Source organism: Malus sylvestris, chromosome 8 (genome assembly GCF_916048215.2).
Source record: "Malus sylvestris chromosome 8, drMalSylv7.2, whole genome shotgun sequence".
NCBI lineage: Eukaryota > Viridiplantae > Streptophyta > Magnoliopsida > Rosales > Rosaceae > Malus > Malus sylvestris.
In genome coordinates this window covers 12,063,036-12,076,404 of record NC_062267.1, presented here as the reverse complement: position 1 = coordinate 12,076,404, position 13,369 = coordinate 12,063,036, and the positions used below count along the sequence as shown (strand labels likewise).

Genomic DNA, 13,369 nt, shown 5'->3' with positions numbered 1-13,369 from the left:
TCTGACAAGGAGAGAGAGGGCCGGAGGCAAGGAGAGGAGAAAGAGAGATGTGTTTGTAGAATTGTAGGGGAATGTGAAGTCAAGCCACCTGATTTTGGCATTTGGGTGAGAGGGGGAGGGGGATGCTAATGTATATTTCGAAAACAACATCACGTTTTTTAGTCATTTTCATGGTTCTTACAAAAATTTAAAATCTAGAGACGGTGAGGGATTAAGACAGTCAGGAAATTAACAAATATTAGATATAATTCCACATTCAAAAATAAATATCAGAATGTCAAAAGTAAAAACATGAAAAAATAAGAAATTTGATATTGTAATTATGTATGAAGCAGAATAATGCAGAAAGATGGCTTTCTATAGTGCTACTGCCAATGACAATTAATTTCTCATGAAAACAAAGAAAAGAGAAACAGAGGTATAAAAGTATATTATTTTTTTTAGTTGCAAATACTATGGTAACATGCTTGAAGAATACACACAAAATATATGAAAACACCTCAAGTCACTCTCTTTTTTTCCTACAATCTAAATAATGATAACATGCTTGAAGAATACACACAGAAATAGATATTTTGTCTTGTAAAAGTGAAGGTTTGAAAAATCACTCACTGAATGTCCCAAGATAAAATTCTTATTTCTAGCAACCCTTCCATTCCTAGCTTGCCATCTTCCATGTTGATGATGTCCGCTGCACAAAGAAAAAAGAAAACAAATAGATTTCAGATTATTTTTCATAGATATTTGAAACTGAGCTACAATGCCCATTCTTTAAAGCAATGGAATGGTCGTACATAAAAAGAAATTCGGACCTAAATACTATTCATTTGCACAGTGCAATTGGAATCCTTACTTTAGACTAAAGTAATGCCTTTTCATGTAAGGTCTACTAACCAAATTGTCCTCATTGGTCCATGTTATCTTCTTACAATAAAACCCGATTCTGAACGGTAAATGCGTAGTGCATATTTCTTCACAAATTTTATATGAACTATGTTTGGAGCTCTGCATGAGCTTAAAAAACTTATGGTACCTAAGATGTTTTCGTTACCTTTTTAGGTGCAGAATTATGCTTCCACAACTACGATCGCTTCCCAAAGATAAACGGAACTTCCTCGGAATGGTATATATGAAGCCGGTTGTACCTCTCAAGTTTGGAAATCCCAATAAGCACCAAAACCAGGACAAGATCTCGGCTGCTAGAGGCGCAAATTTTGGAGGAAAACAGCCAAGTATACACTGCAAATTAGTCTAGTGAGGTGCAATGCGGAGTTGCGATTGACACTCAAAATTCCTCTACCGTGACAAAAATAAAGAGCCGAGTGCAAGGTAACTATTTTGGTCTTTTTACCATAAACATTAATGACTATTTCCCACATTTGATTTTCCTTTGATTGGGCCATTGCTGTCCAAGTGTTGCTGTATCTTAAATGTCCCTGAACTGTCCAACTTGGGCATAGTCAACTTGAATTTTCCCGGACCTAATCCGAATTTTACCTAAGACCTAATACGAAATTGAAACTGAGCCGAAGGAAGTATAAGTTGCTCATAATCTTGGATTGTGAAATTACCAACTTGATCAAATCCGAATTAAGTTTAGGTGATTGTTTTCAACCAATATTTTAATTTTATTTTTATAAAGTTATGATCGGGAACAAGGTTTTAAAAGATGCTAGGCGCTAGTCGGACAGCGGACTGAAGCCTAGCGCCTAGGCGAACTTAAGTAAATCTATCGTATTTCGTGTAAATAAATGTCTGTTTATGCTTAATATATATATATATATATATATATATATATATATATATATATATAATTTCATTATAAACTATAAAATAGAATGACATATATATTATTAAGTATTGGAACATAATGAATACATGGAGAGCAAACATATAATGTGTGTTTATTTAAGTGTTCAATAAGTCTCTTACAATATATTGGAAATAATAAAATGTAAAAGGAAAGTTATCTATTTTCTATATAAGTGAGTCGTAACCTAGTCAAGTGTATAGACGGGTCTAGATGGGCTAGGCGGGTGCCTCAGCAAGTCTAGGCGCCATTTCTTAATTTTCAAACGCCTAGGCATTAATTGGGGCAGTGGTTAGCCGTCTAGCACCTATGCGGCAATAGGCGGGGATTTTTAGAACAATGATTGAGAACGGGTATTTGAATCGAAGATCTTTAGTTATAATCGGGATAGAATGTTAGGTTTCCACCCATACGTTCCGAGTTCAAAACTCCCAATTCGCTGAATTATTATAATAGTTCGAATAATAATAAATTTAAAAAAAAATGCTGCTAGGGGGTTCTGGCTTGCATACAAATCTAAATAATGTATAATCTAAAGGGATATGGGCCTTGAACTATTGGGCCATTTACTGCTTTGAGACCCATATTATTCGAGTCTGGTTGGCCCTCCGACCCGCCCCAATTTGTACATTCGGGTTCCTCAATCTTCAACAGAATATGATCCACTTGGATCCACTTCCGAAAACTCGCGCCGTCGGGAGCTAACCTCCCACAGGAGAAAAACCAATCCGAGGCAAAGCCAGCCTCAATCTCAAACCGTTAGTAACGGAGTCAAGGAAGAAGAAGAAGAAGCAGCAGCAGCAGAACAAATACTCCCCATATCGTCTTCTTCTTCTTTCTGAAAATCCTTCAAGTTCTTCACAGAACGCCTACAATGGCAGTCAGTCCAAAATCCCTAATATAAATGTGTATATATATATATATATATATATGTTTTTGTATCGATTGTTTATTTGATTGTTTGGTGTGGGATTTGCAGCTTGTAATCGCGTGCGGAGAATCGTCGCCGTCCCACATTGCCCTTCTGAGATGTTTGAATCGAACCCTCGACTCCATCAAGCACAACATTGCTCGCATTTTTGTCAACATTTTGTGCTGCCAAGCTGACTCTGATGCCAACGCCAGGTAACTTGTTATCGTATCTTAATCTTACTCTGCTGTTTGAATGCCGAGAAAATTGAGTAGAAAAGAGGAAGGAAAAAAACCTAAGCTTTAATGGAGATATGGTATTATTACTTGTCATTTTCTAATTTTCTGTTTGGTTTCCGAGAAAATTGAGTAGAAAAGAGGATGAAAAACCCTAAGCTTTAATGGAGATGTGATATTATTAATTGTCATTTTCTAATTTTCTGTTTGGTTTCCGAGAAAATTGAGCAGAAAAGAGGAAGAAGAAACCTAAGCCTTAATGGAAATATGATATTATTACTTGTCTTTTCTAGTTATACTCTTAATTTTCTGTTTGGTTGCTGAGAAAAAACTAGGTAGAAAAGAGGAAAAAGAAAACTAACAGTTTGCAGTGGGTATTAGTTATTGCTAGAAACCTTATGGTGCTCTCAAATGTGGGAAATGTAGGGGTAAGGATCTACTTCCAACTACTTTTGAGGATTTCATGAAAAATTGGAATGAGAATTACCATTTGAGTGCTCAACATTGGTTTTCAAAGAAAAATAATTCCAACGGTGAACAAGATCCACATGCAGTTTTCAATGCGTTGGATGCAATGTTGAAGGACAGTTTGGAACGTCTGAAAACAATGAGGTCAGTTTTCTGTCTTTGTAATATTTAGGGTCAAATTCGCAATCTTGTTTGATAGATAGGGACTAGTGCTCAAGGATTGATACATATTTCGTAGTTAATATTTCATTACATGCTTTTGTTGATTATATGAAAAATTGCAGGGAAAGCATATCAATGACAGAGATAGGATTTATAAGTTGCACTTCGAAAGTTAACTACATGGATCACATGGGCATCATAAGGGTTTTATGCATGGATGGTAAGTTGGGAACAGCTTTTTGGCTTCGGAGAAAAATGATAAAGAAAGGCTTTGTTCCTGATGTTTTGACGCACAATTATCTTCTAAATGGACTATGTAAAACTGGTGACTTGGAGAAGGCAGATTGGCTTCTTAGAGAGATGTTAGAAATTGGCCCATCTCCCAACTGCGCCACATACAACACGTTTATTAAGGGTTATTGCCTTCTTGATGATGTGGACAAAGCTCTTTATCTTTTCTCCACGATGGGTAACAGTGGTATTAGTCCAAATAGAGTCACTTGCAACATACTTGTACATGCATTGTGCAAGAAAGGTCTTATGGAGAATGCAAAGAAGCTTCTTAACAAGATATTGGAAGTTGATAATAACAAGACAGCATCAGATCTAATCATTTCAACTACACTTATGGATGGTTATCTTAAAAACGGGAATACAGTTCAGGCACTTCGTATTTGGGATGACATGGTCCAAATGAATACCCAAATAGATGTTGTTGCTTATAATGTTCTCATCCATGGATTTTGTTTGAGTCGAGACATGAACCTTGCTTATGGTTCCCTTTGTGAAATGATCAAAAGAGGATTACTTCCTAATGTTATTACTTTTAATACACTTATAAGTGGTCTTTGCAAAGAAGGAAAATTAGAGGAGGCTTGCTACGTCCATGAAAGTATGTCAAAAATGGGAGTTACTCCAGATCAAATTTCATACAAAATAATCATTCAGGGCCTGTGTATTAAAGGAGATGTGTTCAGAGCTAACAAGTTTCTTCTTTGTATGTTAGAGAAGTCAATGGTGCCTGAGCCTCTACTATGGAATTGTATTATCGATTGTTATGGAAGATATGGGGATCTTAGTACTGCACTCTCGGTCAAGGATCGTATGTTCTCTTCTAGTGTTCAACCAAATGTGTATACTTACAATGCGTTGATCCACGCACAAGTAAAAGGAGGAAACATTGATCGTGCTCTTGTTCTCAAAAAGGAAATGCTTATGTCTGGTCTTTGTCCTGATGTGGTCACTTATAATTTGTTGATAGGTGCTGCTTGTAAGTTAGGGCACATTTATTTTGCATTCCGGCTATATGATGAAATGCTGAGAATAGGATTTGATCCGGATATATTTACGTATGCTGCACTAATCAGAGGGCACTGCATGAGAGGAAACATGAAGGAGGCAGAAGAGCTTTTTACAAAGATGCGGGAATCTGGTTTACCCATTGATCATGTTCCATATCAGATACTTTTCAAGAAGTAATGCAAAATTAAGGAGCCTGACATGGCATTTGGTGTTTACCAGAAGTGGCTGAGAAGGGGAAGTGAGTTGTCCTCGTCAGTAAACTCAGACCACGCATAGAGCGTGTTCGAACATTGTCATTTTGGCATGGAAGTCAAAATACTTGGATTAAAGTCCATAGAATCCATTCTGATTGGCAGTTTTCTGCTTGTGGCAAACGGGAACCCTTTATATGATTTTAAGGAAGGTATGTGTTTCCACAAATGTTCCATTACAACTTGAGTGATTTTTTTTTTGTTGGTATTTGTGTATTAATGACTGTTTGGTAATTCTGGTCAATGGAAAGCTCAAACTACTAGACTACTAACATCCGAAGACGTTTGTCTAGTTGGGTGTGTTATGTTTGAACTTGATAGCTTATGTTGGGATGGATAAGATAGTTTTTGGTCAAGTCTAGTCCTTGTCAACTTAGGGCTTCAAACTATTGGGTTCATATTTAGTTAAATGGTCACTGATTGTTCCTTGCAAAACTCTTACAGGATCAAGCAGTTGACAGGTGGCTTTCAGTCTTCGGATTGATGATCCTGCTCCTTAAACTGCGATCAGATCTGATTATTCCTTTCATGGAAGCGGAATGCTTTCATATACTTGTGAAGATTGGATGGGGGGCATTGGGCCCAACATCCTACATACTTGACCACCATTTTAAGGAACAAATCCTGTCGTGACGGAGTATATTCAGCAGGACTTTGCCAAGCATGCTTCCCCTATAGTTGTTCAGGTTGGTTTATTCAATCAATATCCTGCCAACTCATATTTATCATACTTCTTGTAATGCTTTACATTGTTTAGGGATATATGTGCAGTTTTATTGAGACAATATGTTTCTGAATTTGTCACTCTGTGCAGTTTTTTGGGGTTTGTTTTTGTGTTTAAAAATTAAAGGTAACAAGAGTGAACTCGCACACGTAATGAGAACAAGATCTTCCTTTTGAATGCTTTATTCTCGTGTGCAGATGTTTATACCGCTATACAGCAGAGATGATACGGGATTGATTGCATATATGCATGCTCCACACGTCTTTCATTTTCAATTCATCATGATTCAACATGTAATTCCTCCAGTTTCGGAGGATATAGATTCCATAGAATCCCTTCTGATAATGGCAGTTTTCTGCTTGTGAAAGAAATTTGCAGGTTGGAAAGTTACCACAAAGTATTAAATTTTGCTTTAAACTTTTCGTTCTTCGTAGTAGAGAATGTAACACATTGGTTTCCAGTGTCCATAAAGGCTGGTAGTATCCATAACCATTAGCTTCCGAGTCATCCTTGCATAATTCTGTATAGGAACTACAGAATTCGGCCTTTAATCCTAGCGCAAATGTTCATTTTCTGGAAAACCAAGAGGCGATCAGATGGGTGAAATGGGAATCAGCAGTCTCTCCCATCGTAGACGACGCATTCGTTTATTCGTTGGTAAAACTATTAACAAAGCGTTTTGCAGCTATGAGAGGAAAAGGATACAAGAAAAGACCCTTTATGCTAAACTTTCAGCCAGTTCTACAGAATAAGATTCTTTTCTTTTCCTTCTTCACAATTTACTAGGGCTGGGCATTTAAAGAAAAAAACCGAGTAAAACGCCAGAACCGCGCGGATGACTTTGGTTTGGTTTTTTTTTTTTTTTTTTTTACTTTTTTTTTTTTAATTTTCGGTGGTTAAACTGAATATCACCAACCTTAAGAGTCCTTTTAGAGAAGAACAGGTGGACCATTTGGAGAAGGCATCAGTTGCTGCTTTGGTGCTCTCTTTGGGCTGCTTTGTTTGTGTTTTACTTTGAGCAGTCACTCATATTGATGTTACATTTTGTAGCTTTTGGACAAAAATTTGTTATGTGTTTTCATCTTCACAAAGCACAGAGAACAGAGAATGGACCCAAACCAACCCGTCACTGTCGGTTAACCAACCTCATCAATTTTAGACCTAGCTTGGTCGATTTCGGTTTGCAATTTTGGCCCAACCGACTAGGTTGATTTGGTGTCAGTTTTGGCCCACCACGCCCACCCCTACAAGTTACTATGACATGTTTAGAATAGGTAGGTAGGGGCATTAATCTCCTGCTGACAAATCATACGTTCACTAACACATAAGAAATAAAAATGAGTACCAAAGGTATTATTTTTATTCATAACTTCTCTGTTACAAGCAAGTTAATAAAGGAAATTTTGCCTAAATTCGAATTTCAAGAAAATGAAAATTTTGATCCCCTTTAGAGCAAGTCCACTAGTAGTGGATTGCTCGGCACCCAGCACCTAAAACAGGCAGGCCTCCAGCCAAATCACTCCACCCCCAACCTAATAGGCTGGCACCCAGCCCAAACCAGGCAAGAGACCGGCCCAGAATCGACAGACCCACATGTCTGGCCATCTGACGTGAGCAATCCCGTGCTCAGTGGCCGCGACGGTGTTGACTGTGGGGGCGTTCACCACCAAAATAAGAAACCCTAATAACACCCTTCATCCATCACCTTGACGCACTCAATTCTCACCCCAAAATAAGAAACCAAACGTGTACCTCCAGGAACGACACCCAAACAACCCAGATCATACACACACCCATCCATGCCACCCCAACGACTTTCACTTTTGGAATTTCATCTTGGAATCCAACCATCTGCGCTCCTACCCGATGTAGTGGACCAGGATCGAGACTGCTTTCGGCGACAAGTTTGCTCGCCACTGGACCAGGACTTGCCAAGCTATGTGACGCATTTTTTTTAGGGGTGGACTTGCTCTTAGGAGCATGTATTTACCAAAATATGGAAAATTATTATATTTGAAACGCTTAAAAACGTTACACCATTTTATCAAGTGCATCGAAATTCTAACATCGGATATCTTTGAACATTAGAAACAATTAGTTAAACTTACTAGACCGATTTGAATCAAGAAACAATTGAATTGCATACCATCTTCTACAATTTTTAGATATTATTATTAAAACTAATGTTATACTTACCACATATTCGTACCATCTTTAGACATAAAACTCACACACACATGTGAGTCTTATTATTTGTACAAATATGTAGTAAGGATGATGTTTTTGTATTTATTAATTCATGTTTAAAAGAGCAAACAAATTAAAATTAGTTAATTATGCAGAAAGGTGGTTGAGTAGTTAGCAAAATAGACTTTTTGGCGGGGGGGATTTTAATAAGGTCCAGCACAGCGTGGTTGGAGAGCCGGCGGGGGTTGGTCGACCGTCGACGTGCACTCCAACGAACAGGGTCCCTGCGGTCCGATGTGGGTCCCACTCACCGTGTGCTCCGGCTCCGCGTTGTTGTTGTTGCGGTGCGGCTAAATTGCATACGCGTGAAAAAAACACAACGAAATAAAAGAAATAAAAGAAAACCCCGATTTTTTGAAGACCCCCTTTCCTCCTTTTTCCCTCGACACTCTCACTCCATCGCCGATACTCCCTCTCTCCTCTCCCTCTCTCCGTCTCTCTCTTCATCGATCAGAGCTCTGCGTTGCCCTGACGGACTTCTCTTCTTTTTGTCGATTTCCATCATCACCCCCAACATCCAGAAAGTTCGAATCGATTCAACCTTCTCTCGATCCGCCATCGCCATTTTCAAGGTCCTCTCTTTCTCTCTCTCTCTCTCTCCCACGACTTTCTCAATCTTCCGGATCTTATTTCGTCTCTGTATTTTGATTAATCGATGTTTGCTTTACTTTCTGCTTTCATTTTGTCTATTATATTATAGAAAGAGATAGAGAACCGCAAAATTGGTGTAATGGCGGAGGATAAAGCCGTAGGAGGAGAAGGCGACAAGAAGGACGCCGCGGCGGCGGCAGCGCCTGCGGTTGCGAAGAAGAAGCGCCAGGGAATTTTCTCCAGAATGTTCAGTGGGATCTTCCGATTACACCGCGACGATTTCGAGAAGCGGCTTCAGTACATTTCGAAAGAGGAAGCCACTGTCCTCGCTAGAATGCAGAGGCGGACCATTACTTGGAGGCGCATGACCAGACATCTCATTCTCTTCTCCGTCTTCTTTGAGGTTATTGAAAATCTCTTGCTTTGCTTAATTCATCGCAGCAAATTTGTAAAACCCATTAATTAGGGTTTTGTTGAGGATTCCCATTTTTCGTGCTAATGTCCATTAAAGGTTTAGGAATGCACCACAACAGTTGTTAAGCTTCTTGAAATGGAGTTTTGAAGTGTGATAGTATCGGAGAAGAATGCTGGGTTTTGCTTAATTTTGTCAATTTCAGGTTATTGCAATTTTTTATGCTATAGTAACGACGAGAGCGACGGATTTAGATTGGAAGATGAGGACATTTCGTATTCTGCCCATGTTTCTTTTGCCTGCTATATCTTCTGTTTCGTATTCAGCATTTGCCAGCTTCACAAAGATGCGTGAGTGTCTAAAACTTTACAGCTTGCTTATTTTTGTTATGTTCATGTGATCATATCTGGAACATTTGTTTTGCAAAGGCATCTGGTTTCTGTGTTTGTGATAGCATTTCGGTTGTGCATTAGATAGGACTTAAGCGGCATTTAGACTTATTGGTTAATCCTTGCGTTGGTGGCTTCTGACTTGGTTTTTATTGAGTTTTTTAAGCCTCGTTGTATGTTTTTAGTGTACATGGTGTGTATTTCTCATCATATGGCATTTAGGGCAGGAAAGCTTTATTCACAATTTTCAAAGTTCAATATTGTTTCAATGTGTACGTATATCATGCCTTTCTTGACATCTTATTTTTTGTAAATTATGTATGTTGTGAGTCTGCTTATCAGCTTTCATGCATGTCTGTATCTTATGAAGTCCATATTGAAGCATCAAACATATGGGATTAGGAGCCTAGCTCCATGTTGGCGTTGTAATGGATCATTGACAAAAGGCTAGAAACTAGAGCTAGGATGTTTTCATTAGTTAATTACTGTTGATTTAAAATGTTTATTGAATGCTTTTGATCATATGTATATGAACCCATCTTTTTCTTTGACTCAATTTCCAAACAGGATGCCGCCACTAACCGAAAGGTATTTGTCTAATGTTATGCGTTGACATGCATCAGCAATCTGATATCCATATGTTTCAATGTATAGGTGATCGCAAGGACACCAAAACCCTGGAAAGGCTTCGAGCTGAAAGGCAAGCAAAAATTGATGAACTTAAAGAGAGGACAAACTATTACACTACTCAACAACTTATTCAGGTAATGATTAGGAAGAGTTTTGTTGCTATATTGTAAACATTGTACGTCTTTATGTCTCATTATTGATTTCTTTTTGGTATTTCTGTTAGTTTGTTGAACTTTTATCGGGTGAATAGGGTAGGTTTTGATGCATCATTTTCCCCTTATGGGCCTGTTTTGGATGGGGGTTTTGTTGGCTCCAAGGGATTTGTCAATGATGGGAGTAAGGAGTGAAGGGATTAAGGATGCTGGGTTTTGAAGTTTCTTGTTTGGATATGAGGGGATCAAGCAATGGTGGGATTGAAAAACTTGGGTTTTGAGATCTGCTTAATTTTTATTTGTCAGCCATTTGAAAAAATAATATAGAAATCATGATTGGAAAAAAGAAGAAATCTGGAACATAATCCAGATTGTACACAACAAACGTAAAATTGAAATACAATAAATTCAAATTCAACAAGCATGATAAAATTAAATATTAAAAAAAATGGAAAAGGATAAATTCAAATTCATTAAAAAAAATGCATAAATCAAAACTGGAAAAAGGAATAAAGAAGTCCGGTAAAAGATTATCCAACAGTCCTAATCATGATAAATGCTTGTTAAATAAAAATATAATAAATAATTTTGTTTCAATAAAAATAGCATGAAAAGAAAAACAAGGATTGAAAGCTGGAGAAGACGACCCCAGAGAAGATGAATTAACGCTGGAGAAGATGAAGATTGGGATGATGATCTCGGTCAAGAATTGGAAGATGAAGAATTGGATGATGACGTTGATATGTTGTGAATGGAGTTGCAGACATCAAGGGGTTTGACTGTGCACTCGAAGTTGTCAGAGAGGAAGCACTCGACGGTGGGTTCAGAGAGGTGGGGTTTGATGGAGGAGAAGAGGAGACGTGAGATCAATGAGCTTGGATTTGGAGAGGAGTGGAGGATGTGAGATCGACGACGGGGAGGTTTGGGACTCTAGAGACGATTGCAAAAACCCATCTCTAGAGGTAGGTTTAGTTGGCTTTTTTATGTTTTAGTAAACCCGTGTTTTGCAGATTCCTTTTAAATGTTATCCAAACAAGGTGGTTGAGAACGGGGATTTCCAAGACCCTAGTTTCATCTGAGTTACCTGAGTTGACTGTTTGAATGGTTTTATAGAGTTTCTTAGATGTTATTTACTAATTTTGGTTGAAAGAACTCCAGGAGCTCATGTAAAGTGAACCGAAGAAACCATTCTTGTGGGCTGAAGTGAAGTGTTTGGTTTGTGAGCACTGTGCCAGACTTGGCTCTTGTATACCCCTTTGCTGGGTTTTATGCTATTTATTTATAACTTTACGGAAATCCTCACTGGTTTGTGTTTGAAGAATGGTATATATGAAGATGTTCCTTGGTTTGCGCTTAAGTTATGTCATTTATGCAGAGATATGATCCTGACCCAGCAGCAAAGGCAGCTGCTGCAACTGTCCTGGCATCTAAGTTGAGTATGGATTCAGGTATGAAATTTTATGTGGGTGATGAATCTAAGGGTAATGCCTCAGCAGGGAAAAGCCATGATGTTGATCTTGTCCACTCTGGTGAACTTCGAAACCGTAAACCAGTACACACCAGATCGAATAGTACCGGGAGTGTCCCGCTGAATCCTCTTGAAGAAGAGACACCTCGTTCTGCAAGGTCTGATGGTCAGACTTCTGAGTATAATCAGCTAGTCGTTAGTCATCATAATCCTCAAGGACCATCTCCACAGGATGGAGGATGGATTGCTCGGATTGCAGCATTACTTGTGGGTGAGGATCCAACACAGTCTTATGCGCTCATATGCGGCAACTGTCATATGCACAACGGTAGGTTATCAACATCCGAATATTATAGTACTCTCCTCAGTGTTAGTTTTCTTTCGTTCTTTTGCTTGAATCTAACGATCTCATTTGTTTCTCTTTGCAGGGCTTGCTAAGAAGGAAGATTTCCCTTACATCACTTATTTTTGCCCGCACTGCCACGCCTTAAATCAGCCAAAACATTTGGAAGGGCATACTTCTGGTTCTAACACCCCTATGACCCCTAGTTTGGACAATTCAAGAACAGGGGTCAGCAGTGGGCCAACAAAGCAAGCCAGTGATTCTCTGGACGACAGTGCAATCTCAAGTGCCAGCCCGGTCAGAGCTGGTTCAGAGATTGAGGAAGCAACTGAACGGCCTGCGTTGGCCGATACAATTAGTGAAGAAAAACGTGAGTAGGGTTAAGATGTTCGTTTCTTCGATTCCCCTTGCTTGTAGGTATGGGGCTCATATTCTGCTGGATGGATTTGTGTGTTTGCCTATATATGCTTGGTCGTGTTACTCAGTGTACAAGAAAATGTTACAGATGCCTTACCGAGAAACTTTCCGGGCTTAATGGTGATGGAATATGCAGATTGGTTGTAATTTCGGGGCTTTATGATCATAGAATACGCGGGTTGATTGTAATTTTGTGCGTCTTTGAGCTTTTGTTTTACTATTTTCTTATCAGGTTCAATTGTTGGAGCTGGTATACAGTTAGGGTTCAAATACCTTGTACAAATTAAAACTTACTGCTGTAGTATTACAAGTTATGTGTAAAAAAAAGATAAACCAACATACATGGTATACGTATTTCAAGATAACGTTCCAATGATTGTCGCTTATTTAAGTGGTTAAATGAACTCAGAATTGAGTGAGCTTCTATAAGAATGAACTTGAAGAGAGACCTAAAATTAAACGTTTTGGATTATTAAAATACAATAGACAATTTAAAAGTGCAGTTCATATATTGATTAAGGGTTCGTTTGAATGGGTTTTTAAAATGTCTAAAAACACTTTTGGTTAAATTGATTTTGAGTTCCAAAAGCACGTTTAAGTGCTTTTTGGAAGAAGCACCAGATATGTGCTTCTTGCAGGAAGTACTTTAAGTGTTTTTCTAGGATTCACTTGGATTTTTACTAAGGATTGGTATAAAAAACATTTTCATCAAAAGCTTTTTTAGTCATTTTAAAAGCACATCCAAACAAGCCCTAATACAATTTAAAAGTGCAGTTCCATGAAAGTCATCATATGCTCCTTCATGGAGAAGGAAAAAATAAATAAAAAATAGAACTCTAATAGCAGTCTTGTAAGGA

The 13,369-nt window shown here is 38.3% G+C and overlaps 2 protein-coding genes across 2 annotated transcripts; both read left to right on the top strand.

Moving 5' to 3' along the window:
* The first annotated feature begins 2,441 nt into the window (after nt 1-2,441).
* Nucleotides 2,442-6,260, top strand: LOC126632779 (pentatricopeptide repeat-containing protein At5g24830-like). The gene is made up of 6 exons (XM_050303267.1): nt 2,442-2,690; nt 2,790-2,935; nt 3,383-3,568; nt 3,709-5,291; nt 5,584-5,825; nt 6,061-6,260. The coding sequence occupies exons 1-4, from the start codon at nt 2,685-2,687 to the stop codon at nt 5,063-5,065; spliced, it is 1,695 nt and encodes a 564-aa protein (XP_050159224.1). The 5' UTR covers nt 2,442-2,684; the 3' UTR covers nt 5,066-5,291; nt 5,584-5,825; nt 6,061-6,260.
* Nucleotides 6,261-8,408: 2,148 nt separating this feature from the next.
* Nucleotides 8,409-12,877, top strand: LOC126632781 (uncharacterized protein At2g24330-like). The gene is made up of 6 exons (XM_050303269.1): nt 8,409-8,682; nt 8,811-9,104; nt 9,319-9,463; nt 10,157-10,266; nt 11,660-12,080; nt 12,181-12,877. Exons 2-6 carry the CDS (start codon nt 8,841-8,843, stop codon nt 12,471-12,473), a joined length of 1,233 nt encoding a protein of 410 aa, XP_050159226.1. The 5' UTR covers nt 8,409-8,682; nt 8,811-8,840; the 3' UTR covers nt 12,474-12,877.
* Nucleotides 12,878-13,369: the final 492 nt, after the last annotated feature.